This window comes from Orcinus orca, chromosome 14 (assembly GCF_937001465.1).
Source record: "Orcinus orca chromosome 14, mOrcOrc1.1, whole genome shotgun sequence".
Lineage (NCBI taxonomy): Eukaryota > Metazoa > Chordata > Mammalia > Artiodactyla > Delphinidae > Orcinus > Orcinus orca.
In genome coordinates, this window is record NC_064572.1 from 50,532,248 (window position 1) to 50,557,140 (window position 24,893).

Genomic DNA, 24,893 nt, shown 5'->3' on the forward strand with positions numbered 1-24,893 from the left:
TTTTCACACTGTAGGGGGTAGTCTCTCCTTTGAAATGGATTAATCCAAATGATTATGAACCAAGAGGGCTTCCTGGGGTTCCTCTAATTCCAATTTGGCTAACGTTTCAAGTGTGGCCTCTTGAGCGATATTTAGTGGTCATAAACATGCAGTGTGCATGGATATTCAGTAGATGACACTTTAAAATATAGATGTGTATGACATTTATGCACTGTTCACTTAAATTCATGTGATACCCTGTTTTCATCAAGTGCCACTGGCAAATTAACTAGAAAAGCTTCTGCATATTAAAAAAAAAAAACATTGTCTTATCAGTGCTCTCAAAATACCGAGATGGGATAGTCATTTCATTTTTTAACAACTTCAGAAAATATGCAAATAAAGAATATTCAAGGTAAAATAGTTTGATTTTTGGTATTTTGTCTTTCACGCACCAGAGGTCTATGCAGAGTTCTTGGAATAACAGGATAAAAATGGAACATTAAGAACTCTGATATCTCCTTTGGGAAAAACATGTTCTTTTCACAGAATCTGATTCTCATTAAGAAACAAAAAAAAAAGAATCAAAATTTTAGTGTTTTTTTTTTTTTTTTTTTTTTTTTTTTGCGGTACGTGGGCCTCTCACTATTGTGGCCTCTCCAGTTGTGGAGCACAGGCTCTGGACGTGCAGGCTCAGCGGCCATGGCTCACGGGCCCAGCCGCTCCGCGGCATGTGGGATCTTCCCGGACCGGGGCACGAACCCATGTCCCCTGCATCGGCAGGCGGACTCTCAACCACTGCGCCACCAGGGAAGCCCCTTAGTGTTTTTTTATTTAGTAAAAACTTTTTAAAAATCAGATTAAAAATTATGTTTCTTTGTGTGAATCAGATGTGTAACAGTGAGTGCAAATGTGGTTGCTTTTCCACTTGGAGTTGGGGACTTGAGCCCTGGGACAGGGTCTTTACCTCACTATGAAATCGGAATGAGCCCCCTGCATGATCTGCTTCTCCGAGCGGATGTGCTCCTGCTGTCTCGTATCCACGATGTGGCGTTTCTTGAGAATTTTCATTGCAAAGGTTTTGGATTCTTCACTTTTCAATTGGACCTTAAAGAAAGCCAGAAGGGAGTAAGTGAGGAAAAAAAAAACCCCACAGAGTTAATGTAACAGAATGCATTCTTAGCCCCAAATTAACAGGTGCATGGAGCACTGAAATGACACCCCAAACACCACCTGTATCACAGTAAAGCCTTGCTGGAGCTGGGTTTGAAATCCAGGGCTCACAGCTGTTGCCCAATCTCATTCCACTGGAACTGATGCATCTTCACTAACTGGATTGCCAATTAGTTTTGTGCCCACTGGGATTAGAAGAGGGAAAGTGTATTTGATTCTCAATGTATTATTTCATTTCATTTCAGATAATGTGTTTGAGTATACTTTACAGTTTTTCTCCTTCAGTCAGAAAAGTAAAAATAAAAACGAATTCCTTCTCCAGTTTTACTTCGAGTGTGGAAAAAGTAGGACCATACGGTCCTATATGCTTTTCCTCTTTTTAGTCCTCGTCCACAAACATTTCTAGAGTTATTTAATTCAGTGATAGACCCTTGTCTCTGCTGAGACTGAAAATTTGTGTACTGTTATTTCTTCTTTTTATCTCACAGTCTTTCCCTTCCATTAAAAAAAAAAAAAGATAGTAACAAGATTTCTTTCTAAAGACTTTGGAAACTACTTTTCTTTTCCTCTCAAATAGGCATGATGGCTTTAATCTTGTCTGACCTTAAACCTTACTCCTTAGTTATACTAACTGGGAGACCTAAGCTGAACCTTGATGTCCCCAATGCTTCCAAGCCTCTGTTACAGCCCCACATGGCTCTCGGTGGCTCTGGAGAGAGCTTGGGTCCTCCAGATGACATTCCTCAGACAGGCTGCTGGTCTGTGTTCACTGTTTTACACGATATTTCAACAAGGTGACTTGCAAGGAAAAGAAGAGAGATAACTGAGCTAATCACTTAATGGCAATATAAAAGCGTTACCATTGAGTGTTCTCAAACCACAGAATTCTCCAGATAATACCAAACAGCCCATGTTTTTCTGAACTAATGAAAGCCTTGGAGAAATAACATGATAAGCTGTTCCTGCTTTTCAGCTGAAGTGTGGCTGTCCCCTCTTTAGTTGTGAACTGTTTACTTTAGCTGCAGGGATAGTGCAGGGATAGTGAAGGTCTTAAGTGTATTGCTCATGTACACATGGACAGACTGAATTCCATTGAGAGAACATTAATGTGGCAAGCTCTTTGGAAGAAAACACGAGGACACTTCAAATAAATAGGCCTCAGTTTGCTGCCAGCATCTGAGAATCTATATGACAGGTTAGAGGGGAAAATGGATATTTGAAAATGCCTTAACCAGCTAAAGGCCCTCTACTCCATTTGTGAAACTCTTTGAGATGACAGATTAGTGTGATACAAATGAATTCAGCTATAGTTCATAGTAAAATACAAAAATGTGAAAACCCACTTCTAAAAGAAATCTGGATAAGAAAGATGACATGAAAAATGAGCTGTGTCAGAGTACTAACACTCAGAGGAGAAGAAATCAGATCGTATTCCCTCTTTAGAGTCTGACCCAGGTAAATGACTGAAGAGTAGATCACACACCTAATGCACAAATTATTCTCTTTAGAGATGGTAACACACATTTTAACTGGTGCACAGGTTAGGAGGAAAGAACCCTGGCTTTAGGGTAATAGGTCTGGACTTAAATCCTGACTCCACTTAAGGCCTCTCTCAGTCCTCTTAGGCAGTTGAGTAACTGCTCTGAGGCCCAGTTCTTGCTGAGGATAACGCCACCTACTGTATGGAGTTATTGGGACCTTAAATGAGAAAGTGCCACCGCATGGGCATTCAGTGATGGTCTCTCTACGTGTACCTTGGGTAGATCAAATGTTGTCTTGAAAACAAGGCCAGATCATGTCACTTCTCTGTTCAAAACACTGCAGTGGCTTCCCATCTCACTCATGGTAAAGACAAAGCTGTCACACAGTCCGACAAGGCCCTACATTATCTCAACCCCCATTCCCTGTAAGCCTCACTTCCTCCTTGCTCACTGTGCTCAGGTCACACTGGCCATCTTGCTGCTCCTTGAGCATAACAGCAAGCTCTTGCTTCAGGCCATTTGCACATGCTGTTCTTCTGCCTGAATATTGTCTCACAGTTATCCTCAGAGCTTGCCCTCTCAGTTCCCTAAATTCTCTGCTCAAATGTTTCCTAATCAGAAAGTCTCTCCTCACACCAGTCTACATAAAAGAGTAATCACCTACTTCTCCCTTCCCTTTTTTAGTGTTCTCTATAGCTCTTATCACAAGCGAATGCACCAAATATTTATTCTGATTACTTGTTTAGTATCCGTCTCTTTTCACCAGTCTGTAAGCAACCCAAGACTGGGGAATTTTTTGTCCACTGTGCCTGACAAAGGATAAATGCTCATTAAATGTTTGTTGACTAAATGAATCAAAGAAAGAATGAAATAAGCCATGATGACTTATCACTGGCAAAGCCACAAAGAGAGCTAGTGTCTCAGCTCCGTACTGTGTATCTCTGAGGTTAGCAGGATAAAAACAAGGGAAGCTATAAATGACAAGTATGTAGCATTTGCTCTTTTTCTTCTTTCCAAAACTGCCATTATTCATAAAAAAGGAAGAAAAGATTTCTAAATGCTGATGCTTCACAGGAAGTATACATGACAAATAACTATGTGATACAGCTCTGAATTTTCAGTTGCTATATTTACAAGATGTTTTCTTAACCTTGCTTTTCCTTGAATGACTAAAATGTGATATTATTCCCCAAAAGCCTACTATATTAGTAACATCATCTCTAGGATAATATCATCTGGGTCTTGGGGACAGTTATCCATCTACATCTAAATACAAAATAAATTTATGAAGAGACAAAAATGTGTTCACTGATATGTTAACAATGGTTTTCTCTTAGGGAGATTTTTAGTTGATTTAGCTCTTTTTAACTTTTTTGAATCGCTCAATTTTTATACAATTAGCATATCTCACTTTTATGGTAAGTAAAAATAATGACTCTGGTCATGGAAAAAAATTTTTTACGTCTCTTTTAAATCCGAATAGCTATTTATTATTGTCTGACTCTCTCAAAGGATCTGGTTCAGTGGAAACCACTCTATTAGAATTCCATGTATGCAAAGACCTTGAGAAGTTCTGTATAGGATAGCAACCTATTCAAGTTCGGGCTGAGCCACACTATTCATCTCCTTAAAGTACGTGCCATAATTTTTTCTTTCAATATAATCTCTCAGTGTAAGTTACAGCAATTTGTATTTCGAGAGCCTAAGCTATTATGCTTTATTATGAAAGTGTTTTCACAAAACTAATACATGAAAAATTTTAAGGTGAAATTTAGTGTGCTTTTTATTTGTCCTGTTGGTCAAATTAATTATACCAAGTCCACTTGTGCCAATTCGAGATGGTGATGATTTTGTAGCAGGCCAGCTAGAGATATGACATAGATGCTGAGTGTGAACAGAGGAAGGCAAAAGAAGGGGAAAGGAATACATTTCTTCTTCTTGCTCAGGAATCCTTCCCAGCCTGGTTGGTTAGGCATGATTCCCAGGTTTGTCTTTGCAGACTATCCTAACCCCATCTAGATGTACAGGCTAATGCACTGGTTGAGAAGGTGAGCTTTGAAATTTGACTACCTTTGTTTAAATCTCAACCTTTTTTTTTTTGATTGTGATCTTGGACAAATTTCTGAAACTCTTTGTTTCCTCATCTGTAATATGTGGATAATTCTCTTAGGTTACCTGTGAACATGAAATAAAAGGGCCTATATATCAAACACAGTGTCTGGAACAGAGAACACATTCAGTTAGTTGCCTTTATTCTTTTGTGCTTCTTAGTTTAATGGTCTGTTCAGGCCAAAGCAATTTTCTCAAAATATGATCCACCACAGGATGAATGCCACTTTGTACCCATTCCTATTCCCACCCCATCCACTTCAGTTCTACCAAGGGAATAGTAGAGGTTTGAGAAGCTACATCTAAAAGATTGCTGGCCCTTGTACCATACTGGTTTCACTCTCAAGGTTTCTAGAAAGGAGACATGAATGAGAAAATGCTAATACTCAATGTATTTCTTCTATGTTTTACAAGTAATGCTATGTGCTATATCAGAAATTAAAATTTGAAAAAGTTTCATTTACAGTACGTCAGTGTGAATCACTGTGTTGCCATTTGAAGGAATGTATCCTTGAGCAAAGTGAATCTTAATGTGGGAATTTTTGACAAAGATTTTGACACGTTCTTAACTATGAGGTTCTAGCTGGTGCCCAAATAATACTGACCTGAAGGTGAGAGGCAATGCCACCAGCATTTTAAAGAGCTTTGAAGACACAATTGCTGGCTGTATTTAAATACATGCTTTCTTTTATCTGGGGCAGGCACTTGCTTTATAAAGGCTTGTCTCCTGTTGGACCTAATTCTTCGCTCTTGCGAGGAAGGAGGGTTATGATCAGAGCAAGGTTAAAACTAGCTCAGTGACGATGACTGGGAGCTGGTCCTTAGAATCTGTTTGTCCATTCATCTACTTAACTTGTTATTAACAGTTCATAGTTTATTTTGCACTGCAGATATCTTTTCATTATTTTGGAAGAAAATGAATTTCTGAACTATACTGTAATTAAAATGATTTATTAAATATAAGGTTTGAACTGTCAATATCACTTGGCCTATTATTATGCAAAATTCCTTTGTAAACTAGTTCAAATTACATTTCCATGCACAATGAGAAAGGATGACTCACTTAGGTAAGCTAATACTATAGAACAAAGATGATGAAGTGAGCTTAGAAAAGCTTATACAGGAGGAGGTGGCCAAGATGGCAGAGTAGGAAGACCCTGAACTCACATCCTCTAACAGACACACCAAAATTATAACTACTTACAGAGGTACCATCTATGAGAATGACCTGAAGGCTAGCAGAAAAGATTTTCTACAACTAAAAACATAAAGAAGGAACTACCATGAGACAGGAGGGGGGGACAAAAACACAATATTGTCAGGACCCACACCCTTGGGTCAGCAACTCACAAATAGGAGGAATATCACAATCATAGAAGTCCTCTCCAAGGAGCGAGGGGTCCAAGTCCCATATTGGACTCCCTGGCCTGTGGGTCCTACACCTGCAATATGAGCCCCTATAACGTCTGGCTTTGAAAACCAGTGAGATTTGTGTTTGGGAGAGCAGGAGGGCTTTAGGAAACAGAGACTTCACTCTTAAAGGGCGTGCACAAAATCTCACACACTCCAAGTCCCGGTAGTTTGAAAGGACCCTGGATCAGACCCACTTACTAATCTTAGGGAGCCTCTGGAGAGGCAGGGGGCAAGTAGGAGCACCCTTGGTGATGAAGACACTGGCAGCAGCCATTTTAGGGGGCTCGTTCTACCATGTGGACACAGGCGCTGGCAAGTGCAACTTTGGAATCCTCTCTCTATCCTGATAGTGCTGGGTACTCGGCACCAGACCCAGGCTGGCACCTGCCCCAAGATGCACCCTGCCTCTCTGGCCCAGGTCATGCATACTGCTGTGTGGGGACTCAGCCCCACCACCAGTGGGACTAGCACCAGCTATGCAGGAAGCCTACCCTCCAGTGGGGCCTGCAGCCACTGCATGACGTACAGCCTTGGAGCCAACTGGCCTGGGTGGGGCAAGCCTGCTTACCAGCGCACCCACAGTAGTCAGCCCTACAACAACAGGAGTGTGCAAGTGGCCCACAGAGGGGCCTACCCTAGAGCATACAGCTCTGCTAACCAGAGGGGAGTGTACTGCTGGGACACATAGGCTATCTCCCACATAAGGACACTTCTTCAAGATCAGAAAATATAATCAACATACCTAATACACAGAAATAAAACCAGAGACTTAGGCAAAATAAGGAGAAAGAGGGATATGTTCTGACCAAAGGAACAAGACAAAACCTGAGAAAAAGAACTAAATGAAGTGCAGATAAGCACTCTACCCAGTAAAGAGTTCAAGATAATGTTCATAAAAATGCCCACTGAGCTTGGGAGAAGAATGGCTAAACAGAGAATTTCAACAAAGGGTTAGAAGATATAAAGAGAACAAAACAGCTGAAGAACACATTAAGTGAAAAGAAAAATACACTAGAAAGAATCAAAAGTAGATTAGATGATAGGGAGGAATGAATAAGTGATCTAAAAGACAGAGTAGTGGAAATCACCCAAGCTGAACAGAAAAATGAAAAAAAGGATTAAAAACAAATAAGGATAGTTTGAGGCCTCTGAGACAACATTGAGTGTACTAACATTCACATTATAGGAGTCCCAAAAGCAGAAGAGAGAAAGGGACAGAGGACTTACTTGAAGAGATAATAGTCAAAAATATCCCCAACTTAGGGAAGGAAACACATCCAGGTTCAGAAAGCACAGAGTCCCAAACAAGATCCACCCAAAGAGGTCCACACCAAGACACATTATAGTTAAAACGGCAAAAACTAAAGATAAAGAGAGAATCTTAAAAGCATCAAGAAAAAAGAAAATAGTTATGTCTAAGAGAAATCCCATAAGGTATCAGCTGACTTTTGAGCAGAAACTTTGCAGTCTAAAAGGGAGTGGCACAATATATTTAAAGTGATGAAAGGAAAAAAACCTACAACCAGGAATACTCTACCCAGCAAGGTTATCATTCAGATTTGAAAGAGGTAAAGAGTTTTACAGACAAGCAAAACCTAAGACTTCAGCACCACAAAAACCAGCTTTACAAGAAATGTTAAAGGAACTTCTCTAGGCAGTAAAGGCCATAATTAGAAATATAACAATTATAAAAAGAAAAAATCTCACTGGTAAAGGCAATAGATCAACTACTTACAAAGTTAGCAGGAAGGTTAAAAGACAAAAGTAGTAAAATTATCTATATTCACAGTAAGTAGTTAAGGGATACACACAAAAGAGATACAAAACATGACGTCAAAAAGATTAAACAGGAGAGGGGAAGTAAAAATGTAGAGTTGTTAGAATGTGCTTGACCTTGAGCTCATCAATGTAAAATATTACTATAATAATATATATGTTGTTATATATGAACCTCATGGGAGCCACAAAGCAAAAACCTGTAATAGATAAACACACAAAAAGAGAGGAAAAAATCCAAACATAACAGTAAAGATTCTCATCAAATCACAAGGAAAAAGAGCAAAAGAAGAAGAGAGGAACAAAAAAGAACTACAAAAAGAACCAGAAAACAATTAACAAAATGACAGTAAGTACATACCTATCAATAATTACATTAAATATAAATGGACTAAATGCTCCAATCAAAAGGCATAGAATAGCGGAATGGATACAAAGCCAAGATCCATTTATATGCTGCCTACAAAAGACTCACTTCAGATCTAAAGACACACACAGAATGAAAGGGAGTGGATTGAAAAAGATATTCCATACAAATGCAAATGAAAAGAAAGCCAGGGTAGCAATACTTAATATTAGACAAAACATACTTTAAAACAAAGACTATAACAAGAGACAAAGAAGGGCATTATGTAATGATCAAGGGATCAAGCCAAAAAGAAGATACAACAACTACAAATATATATACACCCAACTTAGGAGCACCTAAATACATTAAGCAAATACTAACAGCTATAAAGGGAGAAATTGACAGTAATACAATAACAGAAGGGAACTTTAACACCCAATATATCAATGGACAGATCAGACAGAAAATCAGTAAGGAAACACTGGCCTTAAATGACATATTAAATCATATGGACTTAATATATACAACATTTCTTCCAAAAACAGCAAAATACATGTTCTTTTCAAGTGCACATGGAACAAATATCCAGGATAGATTACATGCTAGGCCCCCAAACAAGTCTCAATAAATTTAAGAAGACTGAAATCATATCAAGCATCTTTTCTAACCACAATGGTGTGAAACTATAAGTTAACTGAAAGAAAATAACTGCAAGAAACACAAACATGTGGAGTCTAAAAAACATGCTACTAAACAACCATTGGGTCCCTAAAGAAATTAAAAAGGAAATCAAAAAAAATACCTGGAAACAAATAAGAATGGAAAAACAACAATCCAAAATCTATGGGATGCATAAAAGCACTTCTAGGGTAAAGTTTAAAGTCATACAAGCCTACCTCAGGAAACAAGAAAAATATCAAATAAAAACATGTACCCTTATACTGAAAGGAACTAGAAAAACAAACAAATCCAAAAGTTAGTAGAAGGAAAAAAAAAATACATATGAGAGCAGAAATAAATAAAATAGAGACAAAAAAAAAACAAAAAACTAGCAATGAAACTAAGAGCTGGTTCTTTTAAAACATAAACTGTTAGCAAGACTTATCAAGTTAAAAAGAGAACCCAAAAATAAAATCAGAAATTAAAGAGGAGAAGTTACAATCAACACTGCAGAAACACAAAGGATCATAAGAGATTACTATGAACAATTATATGGTAATAAAATGGACAACCTAGTAGAAATGGATACATCCCTAGAAAGATACAATATCCCCAAACTGAATCAGGAAGAAATAGAAAATATGATCAAACAATACCAGTAATGAAACTGAATCAATAATAATAATAGTAGTAGTAGTAATAATAATAATATTATAATAAAAAATAACTCCCAACAAACATGAGTCCAGGACCAGATGGCTTTAGAGGTGAATTCTAGAAGACATTTGAATGAGACTTAATACCTATATTTTTCAAACTACTGCCGAAAATTAAAGAGGAAAAAAATGTTTTGGAACTCATTCTACCAGGCCACCATCACCCTGATACCAAAACCAGAAAAAGATACCACAATAAAAGAAAATTACAGGCCAGATATCACTGGTGAATATAGATGCAAAAACCCTCAACAAAAATATTAGCAAACCAAACTCAGCAATACATTAAAATGATCATAAACCATTATCAAATGGGATTGATCCCAAGAATGCAAGGATGGTTAATGTCTGCAAGTCAATCAATATGATACTCCGCATTAACAAATTGAAAAATATCATCTCAATAGACGCAAAAAGATCTTATGACAAAATTCAACATTGATTTATAATGAAAACTCTAAGCAAAGTGGGAATAGTGGAAGAATACCGCAATATAATAAAGGCCATACATGACATAGCGACAGCCAACATCATATCCAACAGTGAGACACTAAAAGCATTTTCTTTAAGGTTAAGAATAAGACAAGGATGCCCACTCTCACCACTTTTATTAAACATAGTACTGAAAGTCCTAGCTACAGCAATCAGGCAAGAAAAAGAAATAAAAGGAATCCAAATGGGAAAGAAGCAGTAAAACTGTCACTGTTTGCAGATGAGATGATATTATATGTAGAAAATCCTAAAGACATCACCAAAAAAACTATTAAAACTTATAAATGAATTTGGTAAAGTTTCACAATACAAAATTAATATACAGGAATCTGTTGGATTTCTATACACTGTCTGATAGTTCAGATATCAGAACTATCAGAAAGATAAATTAAGAAAACAATCCCATTTATAACTGCATCGAAAGAATACCTAGGAATAAATCTAACCAAATAGGTAAATAATTGTACCCTGAAAACTAGAAGACATTAATGAAAGAAATTGAAAATGACAAAAACAATTAGAAAGCTATTCCATGCTCATGAATTGGAAGAATCAATGTTGTTAAAATAACCATACTACCCAAGGCAATCTACAGGTTCAATGCAATCCCTAGCAAAAGGCATTTTTCACAGAACTAGAACAAACAATACTAAAATTTGTATGGAAACAAAAAAGACCCTGAGTAACCAAGGCAGTCTTGAGAAAGAAGAACAAATTTGCGGGGGTGGGGTGGGGTGGGGATCATGCTCTCTGATTTCAAACTATACTGCAAAGCTACAGTAATGAAAACAGTAGGTACTGGCACAAAAACAGACACAGAGACCAATGGAACAGAATAGAATGTCCAGAAATGAACCCACACTTATATGGTCAATTGATCTACAACAAAGGAAGCAAGGATATACACTGGGGAAAAGACAGGCTTTCCAATAAATGGTTCTGGAAAAAACTAAACAGCTACATGCAAAATAATCAAACTGACAACTTTCTTATACCATGTACAAAAAATAAACTCAAAATGGATTAAAGACTTAAATATGAGTCCTGGAACTATAAAACTCCTAGAAGAAAATATAGGGAGTAGGCTCTTTGACATCAGTGTTAGCAATATATTTCTCAATATGTCTCCTCAGGGAATGGAAACAAAAGCAAAAATAAACAAATTGGCTATACCAAACCAAAAATCTGTTGCACAGTGAAGGAAACTATCAACAAAACAAAAAGTTGGCCTATTGAATGGGAGAAATATTTGCAAACATCACATTAATAAGGAGTTAATATCCAAAATATACAAAGAAACCATATAACTCAACATCAAAAAAACCCCAAACAATCTAATTAAAAAGTAGGCAGAGGAACTGAATAGACATTTGTCCAAAGAAGACATACAGATGGCCAACAGACACTTGAAAAGATGCTCAACATCACTAATCATCAAGGAGATGCAAATCAAAACCACAATGAAAATCCACCTCACACCCCTCAGAATGGCTATCATCAAAGATACAACAAATAACAAATGTTGGTGAGGATGTGGAGAAAAGGGAACCCTCATGCACTGTTGGTGGGCTTGTAAATTGGTATATATAGCTGCTGTGGAAAGAGTATGGAGGTTCCTATAAAAAATTAAAAATAGAACTGCCATATGATCCAGCAATTTCACTTCTGGGTATTTACTCAAAAAACCCCAAAACACTAATTCCAAAAGATATGTACATCCCAGTGTTCATAGCAGCATTATGTACAATAGTCAAGATATGGAAGCAACCTAAGTGCCCATCAATAGACAAATGGATAAAGAAGATGTGGTGTGTGTGTTTTATATAAAATAAAATATTACTCAGCCATAAAAAAATGAAGTCTTGCCATTTGCAACAAAATGGATGGATCTAGAGGGTAGTATGCTAAGTGAAATGTCAGACAGAGAAAGAGAAATACAATATGAACTCACTTATATGTGGAATCTAAAAGCAAACCAAACAAACAAAACTAAATGAAAAGAGACTCATAGACACAGAAAACAAATGTGTGGTTGCCAGAGGGGAAGTAAGTGGGGGTGGTAAAATAGGTGAAGGGGATGAAGAGGTACAAACATCCAGCTATAAAATAAATAAGTCAGAGGGATGTAACATACAGCATAAGGAACATGGTCAATAATATTGTAATAACTGTATGGGGACAGATGATTACTAGGCTTAACTGCGGTGATCATTTCATAATGTATGCAAATATCAAATCACTGTGTAGTACACCTGAAACTAACATAATATTTGTACATCAACTATATTTCAAGAAAAGAAAAGAAAAGCTTACACAGGAAACCTGGGTTCTAGTCCTAGATCTTTCACTAATAGGTTTATGTTTAGTCATACAATCTTACTGGGCCTCAGGCCACCTCTCAGAAAATGAAGGGCCAAACTAAATTACATCTAAGGGTTCCTTCCAGCCGGAAGATTCTATGAACCTGAAATTTGACATAATAAATATGCATTGTGAAAGCATGTTCATTATATTTAACCTTATGGAAACAGCCCAAGAAACCTGTGGCAATAGCTTGGGCCAAAGGATAAAGGGGGAATTACCCAAGTAACACAAAGGTGGCATAAGGAAGCATGACGATTCACTCTGGAAGCATCACCCTGAGTTTACAGCACATGCATATTCTCCTGGGATGTGGAGGTTTTATTTGCTCTGTTCTCTCAAGCCCAACGCGTAAAGGGGATCTGCTTCTTAACTGTTGTATTTTCTGTGTTACTAATTGTCAAAGAACATGCACTGGATAGAAATAGTAGTAGCTTTCCCAAGAAGAGCACTAAAACAGACTCCAAGGCATAAGGAAATCTAGGCAGAGTCATCCTAATTGTAATAGCTGGACAACAGCAAAATAGGAATGGCAAATATTTTCTCTAAACAAACCAGCACACAATTTAATCAGGCAATCCATGTTACATGGGATGGCATAAAATCATTTCTTTATTTTGGGCTGTCTTTAAACAGGGAGGAAATAGATTTCTAAGTAATCCAGGAACAATATGGCCATGGTCTGTATTGTAAAATTTAAGTAGCTCACATTTAATCCAAATTGAGGTAATTTACGGAATTCATGACAAGGCCCATAGTGAAAAGAAAAGTTCTATAAGTGAAGATGGAAAGAAGGAGGGAGGAAGGAAGGCAGGCAGGCAGGCGGGGTGGCGGGGGAGGGAGGGAATAAAGGAAGGAAGGGAAGGAAAGAAAGAGAAAGAAAACCCTAGACTGAGAAAAATGTATAGGTCCTATTCTATAAGATAAACTGTGCCAAACTGTGGGAGTATGCTTTTCTCTGCTCTGGTTACAGTTCTCAACCAGATTCACCAAAAGAGGCAAAAGACGCATAATAAAACTTTAACAACCAAGTAAACCAGCAAGCCAACTATTAGACCCTCTAGACATGCATAAACACTAGGTTGTTCTGTCTCCATCATTTCGCAATACTCCCCTATTGCCAGACAATGCTTCACAACCTATCAGATACTGGCCTCAAACTCCATGTTCAGGAAACAACTTAAACAGCTCTGTTCAGTAGCAGTTGGGTACAGTAACAAAGCTGAAGTAGGGTCATAAAGGAGCCATAAAATCACCATAAACTTCAAAAAGAAAAAAGGCATGAAGTTGCTGTGTATTAAACACCTCTGTATTCAGATCCATATTGAACTAAATTTACAATTATACATGTAGAAAATAAAAATATTTAGTGTAAAACAAAATTTTAGTGTAAGAAAACATGCAGTAAAAAAGGCTAATCTTTAGAGAGAGAGTAAATTAGTTGCTGGAGCTGAGGGTAGGAATGGAGAGTATTTGCAAATGGGCCACAAGGGTTCTATTAAAGTGATGGAAATGTTCTAAAATTGGATTGTGGTGGTGATTGTACAATTCTGTGGTAAGTAGATTATACCTCAAAAAAGCTTTTAAGGAATTTTAAAATAAGAAAAAGCCAGAAAATATGTGTATCTATATTTTTTAGTTCTTGTCTTTATTGATTGTGAGATAGGTATATTTTTAATTTACATTTTAAGGAACTAAATGTCAGAAATGTTTTTCTTTCTATGCTTATCTTTACCCCTTCAATAAAAGTTCTCCAATTAATCAAAACTATATTTCATTTTTACTCTAGTTTCTGTAAACTATTAACATTTTTATAAAAAATTTTATTATTTTTTATGACTTCTCTATTTGCTATTTATTAAAAGTCCTAAATTCAAAGAAGTCCTCATGTCCAAAAAAAAGGTGGGATCATGGGTCATTTTAAGCAAAATGTACATAACTATCACACAATTCTTAAAACTTATCTAGTCAAAATAATACATATTTGCTGGGTAATGTCTTTTATTATTTTAATAATGTACAAACTACAATCATACCCAAGTTCATAATATCTGGAGCCTCATTTTCCTCACTTATGAGAATAAAACCACATTATTTTATAGTCACAGATATTGTAAGACCAAATCAGATAGTGTATGTGAAAGTGCTTTGAAAATTAAAAAGTGCTATGTAAGAATTATCATTATTACCATGACTTCCAAGATATGTGGGAATGCTAATTAAAATGGATACTTATAAATAGTATTTTCCTGTTACAGTTCATAATTAAATCTGGTTTTAAATTAGTTGTTCCAACCACCCGAATGAAACAGAAGGAATAGGAAAAATTAATGTCTGAATTCAAGGAAGTTTTTCTTTCAAAGAGAAAGAAAAAGCAGTGCTATTGCTCTGATGCAAATAACTTTTTTGGACATGACATACTAATGTGTCCAAGTATTCAGGAAGAACCGACTTAACTACATTACTGAAAGTGACATCTTTTAAGGGCACAGAAAGCTTCTATTCTACAAAGTAGTATTGGACTGTACTCCTCAACATTTCCTAACCAAAAAAAAAGAATTCTTATGTGAGAATTACTTTTCTCTGTGTAATAGTACTATAAAGTTCAGGAAACATTAACCATAATCTTAATTATAAACTTCTGTTTTCAATCTGTTGTTAAAACCTCTTTTCTCACTAGTTATCCACAGTTTTATTATTTACCTGTCTCTCTTCATTACACAATAATATCACAGATTTCTTTTCCCTAGTCAATGTCTAAAACTTAAAAAGGAACCACGGCATCTGGTTTGTTCCATAGGATACACAGGGAGGAACATAGGGAACTTGTCACCGTCTGCATGATGCATGTCCAAATGACACAGAGAATGCAAAGGATGGACCATGAGTTGAATAGCGATGTCAGAGTTGGGAAACTATTCAGCCATGAGCACAGGGGCATGGCCCTGTTGTACGATTTTATAGTTAAGACTTTATGTGTAAAATTTATTTCATAGATAGCCACTAAGTTATCTATATTAATGGTGAGGTATATCAATTTCAGAACAAAGAACCTAGAAAAAGTAGCTTTTTAAAATTTATTTTATCTACTCTTTTTCGTTTAATCCCACTTGCCATTTGCACAAGTGATAATCAGGAGACAGTCTCTGCTTTTCATCCTTGTTTTCCTTCCCAGGGTCACCTCAACTTCTTATCAAAATGTAACGCCATTTTCTCTGTAACTTGCCTTGAGACCTAAAATTCAGTTTTACAGCTAGTGATAAGAAACATAAGGAAATATCTGTATTTTTAAATTCAAATTGAGTTAAAAACATGTGAAGCAATTTTCATAGAGAAAATAGTTTTCATTTTAATTTTTTAAAAAGACGTTTAACTTTTAGTTCAGAGGCAGATAAGAAAAAGAACTTCATACTTTTCTGTTTTCAATTACAACATGAACAATAGTTTGGACTATTTTATAGAAATCATTTGCAAAGGAAAGAGCGCTTGTGATTTCCCTTAATAGGGAATTAGCACTGCTACATTTTGACTCAAAAGGCTACCTACATTGATTCAAGATTGTTTCCTGAAATATGAAATTTAAATACACCATTTCTCTTCCCTACAGTACTTGTGTTAAATAAACCCTATTTCATTTTGTAGGGATATTAAAATTGATTTTATTACCTATGATGCACTTTAAATTGTTTTCCTTCATAATCAAATAGTTTCTTTCCCTTAAGATTTAATTTCTATGCATAATCTCACTCATATAAAGAAATACTACATGAAATAGTTTAACTGTTGAATATTTCACGTAATTCAACTTATTCTAATACTTACAAGCACACTTATAACTTAAAACTTCACATAGATGGAGTTGAGTATCGTAAGCTGACACTTCAACTTCTTTCACTTATTGACACAGTGAAGATTTAAAATGAGTTTAAATGATCTAGAGAGAATCGTATATGGCAAAATTCAACTCTCTGAGATGTGAACAGATTAATTTATGAGAGGTTTTGCATTCTAATCACACTTTTGAGATGTTAGACATAAATAACTTTATAATTTTTTTAAACTGTTACTGGAAGACTTTTAATCAAATGGCTTATAATCAGATCTTAATGTCCTAATATATGCTATATTCAAACTTCACCCTTTCTGATATTAATAAAAGTATAGCTTCTTTCTCTGTTTTTCTACTTCAAAATTTTCACAAGATTTCGTACTTCACACGTAGTTAAGCCAGTTCAACATGTGTTTACTGGTTTTTTGCTTATGCTAACTTATCTACGAAAAACAGTCGCATTAAACATTGAAACTGCTTTGTTCATGAAGGTGGAATCTGAGATTGCAGCCATGACCAGACAGTGGTTCCCATTGGTTTAGCTTGTTACTTTTGGGGAATTGATGATCTCCCCACTCTTACTGTGAATTTGCAAGGAAGTTAACTGAAGCTGGGGTTAAGTACCAAGCCATCTGGCCCACAAAATCTCCTGATTTCTTAGCCCAGTGTTTAGCCTAATATATGGTATATGTCAGCGCAATGGGGGATGTTAATATGAAGGACAGAATATGAATTAGCAATAAATTAAATGTATACAGCTGATGAGCTACAGTGAAACATTCAGAATCATCTTTTTTATATTTATTTCTAGAAAGCAAGATAAATCATTTCATTTTATTTAAGAGGACATGGCTATTTTCAACATTACTAACATACACAAGGAGACTGTTCTTCCCCTTCACGGAAGGGATCTCTCTTTGAAAGTGTTTACATAAAATTTTCAGGGACGAGGAATACATCTTGGCACAAAGTAAACTACCTTATTCAGAAGAGAAATTATGATGTTTATCTTTGGGAGCACTGCCACCTCAAAATAGCCCTTCTAGTCACCTTATAGTGTATTCTTTTATTTCATGGGTGGAAGTTGAGAGCTGAGTCTGTGTTTATTTGCATTCTTCTCTTGACCTAATGCCCCCCAATGCCCAATGCCTTAAAGTCTAATCTCTTTTAAGAATATAGTACAGTTATACCCTATCAGTTGGTTATCTAGTATTTCTCACTGCTCCCTCACACAACCTCTAGTCAGGCCACTTGCTTTGGTGTCCTGTGAAAACACGTGGCCTTCTGTGTTGTAAACTTTTCCTGGAATGGCCTTTCCCCCAAATGGCCTTTTCGCATCTGTTCATTTAAATCCCAACCTATTCTCTAAGCCCTGGCTCAAGTTCTGTGTCTTCTCAGGGCCTCGCTACATCATCAGCTCCAAATGCTCTCTTTTTGAAATGCTGAAAACCCTTCTTCATGATTTAGAATTTAATGCAATACTAAAGGATTTCACTTGCTATTTTTCGTATGTATTGATCTTATCTTCTTACGTAGGAGAAGGCAAGATGTTCTTTGAGGGCACAAATCACACATGATATTGCTGTGTCCCACAAAAAATATTTAGGAAATTTTTTAATAGATAAACTTTTACTGAATGTGACGTGACCATAAATTCACTGGATTAAAAAAAAATCAAATTTATGTCACAGAAAACAAAAAGGTGAGTGACCAAACTGTTAAGTGGTGATAAGATAAGTTTTGGATGAACTGTTTTAAGCCATGGAAAGACATGGCCAGTGCCTTCTAGATTTACAATTGGCCCTTAGTATCCTTGAGGGATTGACTCCAGTCTCCCCTGTGGATACCAAAATCCTTAGATGCTCAAGTCCCTCATATAAAATGGCCTAATATTTGCATATAACCTAAATACACCCTCCTGTATACTTTAAATCATCCTTAGATTGCTTATAATACCTAATACAATGAAAATGCTATGTAAATAGGTATAAATACAGCATGGGTAATATATAAATAGTTGTAAATACAATGTAAATGCTATGTAAATTGTTTCTGGTGCATGTCAAGTTCAAGTTTTGCTTTTTGAAACCTTATCGAATATTTTCAATCTGAGGTTGGATGAATTCATGGATGGGGAACCTGTGAATATTGAGGGCCAACTGTGGATTGATCTTGATAGAAAAACATGAAGGTTTAGAGGAGGAAATGCTAACATTTTGCTTTACTATAGAACACTAATTTCAAACACTTTTAAAGAAAAATATTCGTTTCAATAGATGGCTAGTGTATAAAATCCCTGTAATTTCAAAAGATGTATAAGAGTGTGACTGTTCGATTTGTTGTCGTTCATTTAGTCTAAACTGTATTCCAGCTATCAACGTACTAAAGAGAATATATTCTACAGTAACAAGATGAATTCATGCATATTTTACCTTATTTGTGTATGTCAAAGCAGAGATAAATTTTATTACCTGTGATTTCTGCTTAGAAACTATCTTGTGGTTAGATGTTTTAGAAGTTGCAGTATACAGGCATACTTCATTTTATTGTGCTTCATTTTTTTATCACACTTTGCAGATACTGCATTTTTAACACATTGAAGGTTTATGGCAACCCTGTGTCAAGGAAGTCTGTCGATATCATTTTTCCAACAGCATTTGCTCACATCGTGTCTCTGTGTCACATTTTAGTAATTCTCACAGTATTTCAAACTTTCTCATTATTATTATATTTGCTATAATAATCTGTGATCAGTAATCTTTGATGTTACTACTCACTGAAGACTCAGATGATAGCATTTTATAGCAATAAAGTATTTTTTTAATAAAGTATTTTTTGATTAAGGTATGTACATTGTTTTTTTAGACTTCATGCTCTTACATGCTTTATAGACTATAGTATAGTGTATACATAACTGTCATATGCATTGGGAGACCAAAAAATTCCTGCTACTTGCTTTATTGTGATACTTGCTTTATTGCAGTGGCCTGGAATTGAACCCGCAATATCTCTGAGGAATGCCTGTATTGTGACTGCACCTATTATGTTCAATTAGCATCTATCAAATTGGATTTTTATTAACTATCTGAATAACTTATTTTCTCAGAAATCAACACTATCACAATTACTAATGTGTGTCAGTTTTCATTCTTTTGAAGAATAAATATAAATGAGGATGACATATTTAATAATAATCCACGTAGGGTATTTCTAGAGAAAAGGCTATGTTAAAATGAGGCAATTTTGAGTTTTCAACCAGCACAGAGTGCTTATTCACCTTGGCTACAGAGGACACAAGGCCTTAGGATGGGAGGGTTTCCCAGGCATCCTCTGCAGCATAAATCACAGTGGGCACAAATGGCAGTGCTGTCCAGCGATCCCACAGCTATTCTGTTTCACTGTCATGTGGCCTGGCAGTAAGAAGCTCTTGAAGGGTTTTCGTCTCATGTGGGGTTTCCCTTTGGCTTAGGCTTTCCCCTTACATAATGATGAAACAAAACTCTGTGACTGAGCAATAGGTGTATCACCTAATTTCTTGCTTAATCATCTCTTAGTCCCTATTTTTTTGAGTTGCTTTACATAGCCTTCCACGTCACTTGCATGTGACACACAGTGACCAAGCAGCTGGCAAAAATGCCAGGAGAGTGGTATGGAAGCCCATATGTACAGCACACAGACCCTGTTACACAAATGTGATTGTGAGTGTGGCAGAATTCTTACAACTTGCTACCACATTGCCCCCTCCTGGGCAATCCGATCATGGGATTGTGGCACAGGAGAAAAGACCTTTGTCCTCCATTTGGCAAGAGCCAGACCCTTATTATGCCCAATCAGGGTGCCATGGTTTAAGAAGATTGTGGAGAAACTGCATATGATTTAGCAGTTTGCACCAAAAACGATTTCCTGTTGAGAGGTTAAGAGGTGGGGCTTTACGATTTAGAAGAGAAATGGATAAATAAGAGCAGACTACTTCAGGTACACAAAGGTTTAGTGTGAGGAAGACTGAAAACTGTTTCCCATCTCTACTCATGACAGATCAGAAAGTAAGGAGCGTTAGTGGTTTGGGGGAATTTAATAGAAGCTATCACTGAAGGTCATTTGAACACCTTAGCCTCACTCATGCAGTGGAGAAATGCTTGTATTCTCAGCACTTGGCCTAACAATGGGAGAAAAAAGAGTAAAATATTTCATTCCCTTCCTTTTCTATGGGTAGAGCTGAAAATGATAGTTATCATTAGAATATTTTAATAATAATAACAACACTGCCAACACTTACTGACCTATGATACGTGAGGCACTATTTTGGGACTTCAACTCATTTAATCTTTGCAATGCTTGAGGCACACAGCCTATTATTATCCTCCTTTTAGAGATGAGGAAACTGAGGCTCAAGAGGTTTAAGTAAATGACTAATCACACACAGCTGGTAAGACCTCAATCCAGACAGTCTGATTCCAGAGCTCTAGCTTTTAGCTACCACGTCTGATCTTTATTTTTTCCTCCACAGATATTTTAACACTCAACTAGGAGCCGCAAAAGAGAAGACAGAAAAAAGAGTCTCTGAAGGTTCGACAGAAGAAGAGGTGAATAGCGGATAATCATGGCATCTATTCCGTATTTATGTCTAAGACAGGTTCTTGAATTCTAGAAGACTTTTCTTAAAAAACAAACGTGTACCTATGATAATAAAGTGACACTTGTCTGATTTGATAACGGTGGCTGTTAGTGGTGGTAATAAGAATCTAAATATTTTTAGTAGTCAGAATGATAAAAAAAAAGAAAAAGTCTAGTTTAAACATCAGTAGTTCTGGGCAAAAACAACAGCTCTTTCAGTGACCGTGTGGTCTTAGGTCACTTATACACATTATTCATGACTTAGCTCCTGTGAAATGTGGCTTATGCCTCCTATGATAGCTCTAAAGGCAAAATTATATACTGGATATGAGAGCCATCTAAAGATTGTAAAGCTGGGTTCAAATGAAAAGCTCGATGATTTTAGTAAGAAAGTAATACTAATTTATTAGTAAACATTATTAATATCAGTTTATTAACAAACTATCCTGCAGTAGTTTCATTTGTTTCATCATTATGTAAGGGGAAAGCCTAAGCCAAAGCCTGCAGACCATAACGCTTGAGGTTATTTATGGCAACGCCTTGATGTCGATCCCTCTGTCTTAGAAATGCTGCCTCCTCTAAGAAATCTTGCCCCTCCACGCACTGAGCACGTGCTTCTCATACTCTGATTATGGGTTTACTTATTAGTTTGCATGATTGTCCCTCCTAGTGGACTGTGAGTCCCTAGAGGCAGTGGCTATTTTCTGTTAAACTGTGTATATCCCAGCAGAGAGCTCACTACATAAATACATAATAAATTGTGTAGAAAGAATATAATCCAAGAAGACAGAGATTATGTTTTCCATATCATTCTTCCTATATTTTATCCAAGTATGGTGCTCTGGTATATGAGGCATTGAATTGCTGAATGAATAGATTACATATTTATTATTTAAAGCAACTGCTACATAGCATTCCTAGATTAAAAAGTTTGACTTGTACCAATCTACTCTGAAAAGCAAGCACCTCTCTGACAAGGGCAAAGGAGAGTAAATTCGGAATGTGACCATAAAGCAATGGGACTAATTTTCACTTGTAATTTGTAAAATCCATCTCCTTATTTTAGTCACGTCTTGTAAATTAAGAGAATTACCTAGATGTCTTATAGCTTTCATGAGTAAATCATATATTTTAAAAAAGCTGAGTTCTTTAGCTGAAGGTATCTCCAGCCAGTGTTAAGGGAAGCATCACACAAATTCAGTGAAACATTTTACGGCTCTAAACCTTTCTTGTCTAATATTTAAGTAAATAACATCATTCTGCCCATCAAAGTCAGAAATCCCAACTACAGCACAAATGGACAAATACAAAAATAGTGGTAGGTCAATCTACTTTTATGGAAGGGGATTTCTCCTACTGCCTGATGGCAACAGTAACTATTTACTGAACTGTATGTACACAGTCTCAGGGAGTTCCTAACATACTGTACTGGTGTCTGATATCAGGGACTCCTCCATGTTCAGGAGAGGTGGACATTAATCTACATTCTCAAATATGGTTTTTATCCACACAATCTGGAATGCAGCAACTCAGTCACAAGAGTACATTTTTTTCTAATTTTTGTTGTAATATGTCAGTTTTTAAATTTATATTTTAAACAAAGGCACAACAGAACATGCTTTCATTTGGTTCACACCATATTGATGCCATGTGTTTAATGTATGAACTTGTGCCAAAACGTCTTCTTCATCTTCACTTAGCTGTGTGTGTATACACACAAATAAACATGTGTGTGAAATAAATTATATAAAATATTCATACCATATTTTCTAATACAGTTATATATATGTGAGTATAGATATGTACTATAATCTAAATAGGTGCTTATAACTACAGAATAACTACAACACCATTTACTTAATTTTTAAAGCAGTGGTGAGAATAATTATATGTATATAGATAGATATATAATACATGTAAATATACCTCATCTCCCTTTATATATATTTAAATTTACATTTTAGTTATTGTGATTATAGATAGAGTGCATAATTAAGTTAGTGAGCACTGCTCAGAACTAAGGAAGTAAATAAAGATCACAGAAAATCAGCGGGTATTAAGTGCTTTATGACTCCTCCTCATTAAGTAAATGTGTTTACCTTTCATTTAATATGCAGAGGTTTTCTAAAAAGTAAGTTGGTGTTTATTTTATTTTTCATTTACTGATTACATATTTCACTTTGTTGCAAACTCTGTTGTGCTGAAATGAGAGTATTTGGTACCAATTTAGGAACAATAATGATTAGAGAGAGAAGAAAAGAGAAATCTTAATCTAGGAGAAAAAATTAAGAAGGAAGACAGGACTCTCAAAAGCATTTAAAGAGCAATCACCTACCAGTTCTACTCGTCCGAAACCTCCAACTCCAAGGGTGTCAATGATGTTGAAATCAGACAGCTTCAGGTTGGCGAAGAAAGCAGCTTCAGCTTCATATCTGGAGTTTTTGATGCGAAAAAATGGAAATTTCTTAGAGGTGGAAACACGAGTACCACGTACAACTGTACCGGAATGACATGACTGTGAAACAGGGTTTACCTGCTTAAACTCCATCTTGCTTTTAGAGTCTGCGTTTTCTCACACTCATAATGTTTTGGTCCCAGTTGTGCAGAATAACATAGATTTGCACTTGTATTTCAGAGTAGAAAAATACAAAGTACCCACTGCATGTCAGTCATGTGACTGATAAATCCAGTTATCAAATCAAATTTACATCTCAGTGTTTTTCTATGCGTCTTCTTGTGAGCACAGATTGAGTTCTTTTTTGGTATTGTTTTGGATTTTTTGGTTTTGCTTGGTTTTGTGTTTGCTGTTCAGATTTTGGATGGCGGTTTCTCATCAGTTTCCCTTATCCACAGGCTGGCAGTGGCTCCTATTAATGTTTATTAAAAGCGGCAAGATCATTGAGGTCTCTGGAGTGAAATCACGGCCAGGTTTTATGAAAACAGATCCGAAAAGCTGAGGACTGATGTGAAAATGTCTGAAATGGATGATTTCGGAAGCATATTCACATTCCTAAAAAGTGTCTTCCCTTCATTTGTGTTTACCCACTGACTCTCAGCTAGTAATTCCAGTCTTTATGCTTGCCAGTTTCTTAGATGAGTGGGGTGAAGGAGCACAGACTAGCCTGCAAAAGTTTAACTCTAGGCACATGCAAATTGGACACATGCAAGTGGCCAAAATAAGCTTCCCCTGATGAGACAAGTGAATATGAGCTGCTTAAAATATCTCCTTATTAAAGCCCCTACTATTTTTAGAAAGGGCAGTAAGGCATAAAGATGATGACCCTCCCACTCACTAAAGTCAGGTCAGGGAGTAATTCAGCTGTCTCAGAAATAAAGTATTTGAAGAGCTATGTGTAACCCATGACCTTCAGCCAGGCGGTACCTGATTCAGTAGTATGCTATAGATAGACATGATGAACATGCTTGAAATAGTGACACAGTATGTTTATGTCAGCTTTTGGATAGAATCATTCACAGGCATGTTTGGCCTTAAGCTGTGTAACATTTTAGCTATTTCATTATTATCAAACACAAATTCAGACTCTCCACTTGGGAAAAATGTAAAACAGTTATCTAGGTGAGCTTTCAACACTCTCCAATTTACAATGACAATTCTGGTTTTTAACACATCAATTCTTGAAAGACTCACAAGATGGTAAACAGTGTTTCTCGTTATTAGCTGATGATGGGAAATCAACTCTCTCTAGTCAACCTCTATAAACAAGACTGCTAGGCATTCTGAATGGTATCTATAGATTTCTCTCATTAACTACACAATCAAGAGATCAACATAGCACTTCAGGAGATGGTTTACTAGAATGGAACATAAGCAACAAATGTGCATTTCTAGCATTCCAACTGGCTCACAGCTTTTGGAAAATTAAAACTCCATCCCATTTAAAGGGCCAGTGACAGAGTTCACTCCAACAGGTGTTTAAAAA

General features: G+C 36.3%; 1 protein-coding gene across 2 annotated transcripts in view; it reads right to left on the reverse strand.

Annotated features, from left to right (window-relative positions):
- Positions 1–24,893, reverse strand: part of PRKG1 (protein kinase cGMP-dependent 1) — a 1,186,942-nt gene that overhangs the window by 20,218 nt on the left and 1,141,831 nt on the right. For both annotated transcript variants that reach the window (XM_004285352.3, XM_004285351.3), the window contains exons 10-11: positions 23,288–23,384; positions 947–1,086 (exon numbers count right to left, since the gene is read on the reverse strand). In XM_004285352.3, the coding sequence (XP_004285400.1) occupies positions 947–1,086; positions 23,288–23,384 (237 nt within the window). The remainder of the gene's footprint in view (positions 1–946; positions 1,087–23,287; positions 23,385–24,893) is intronic.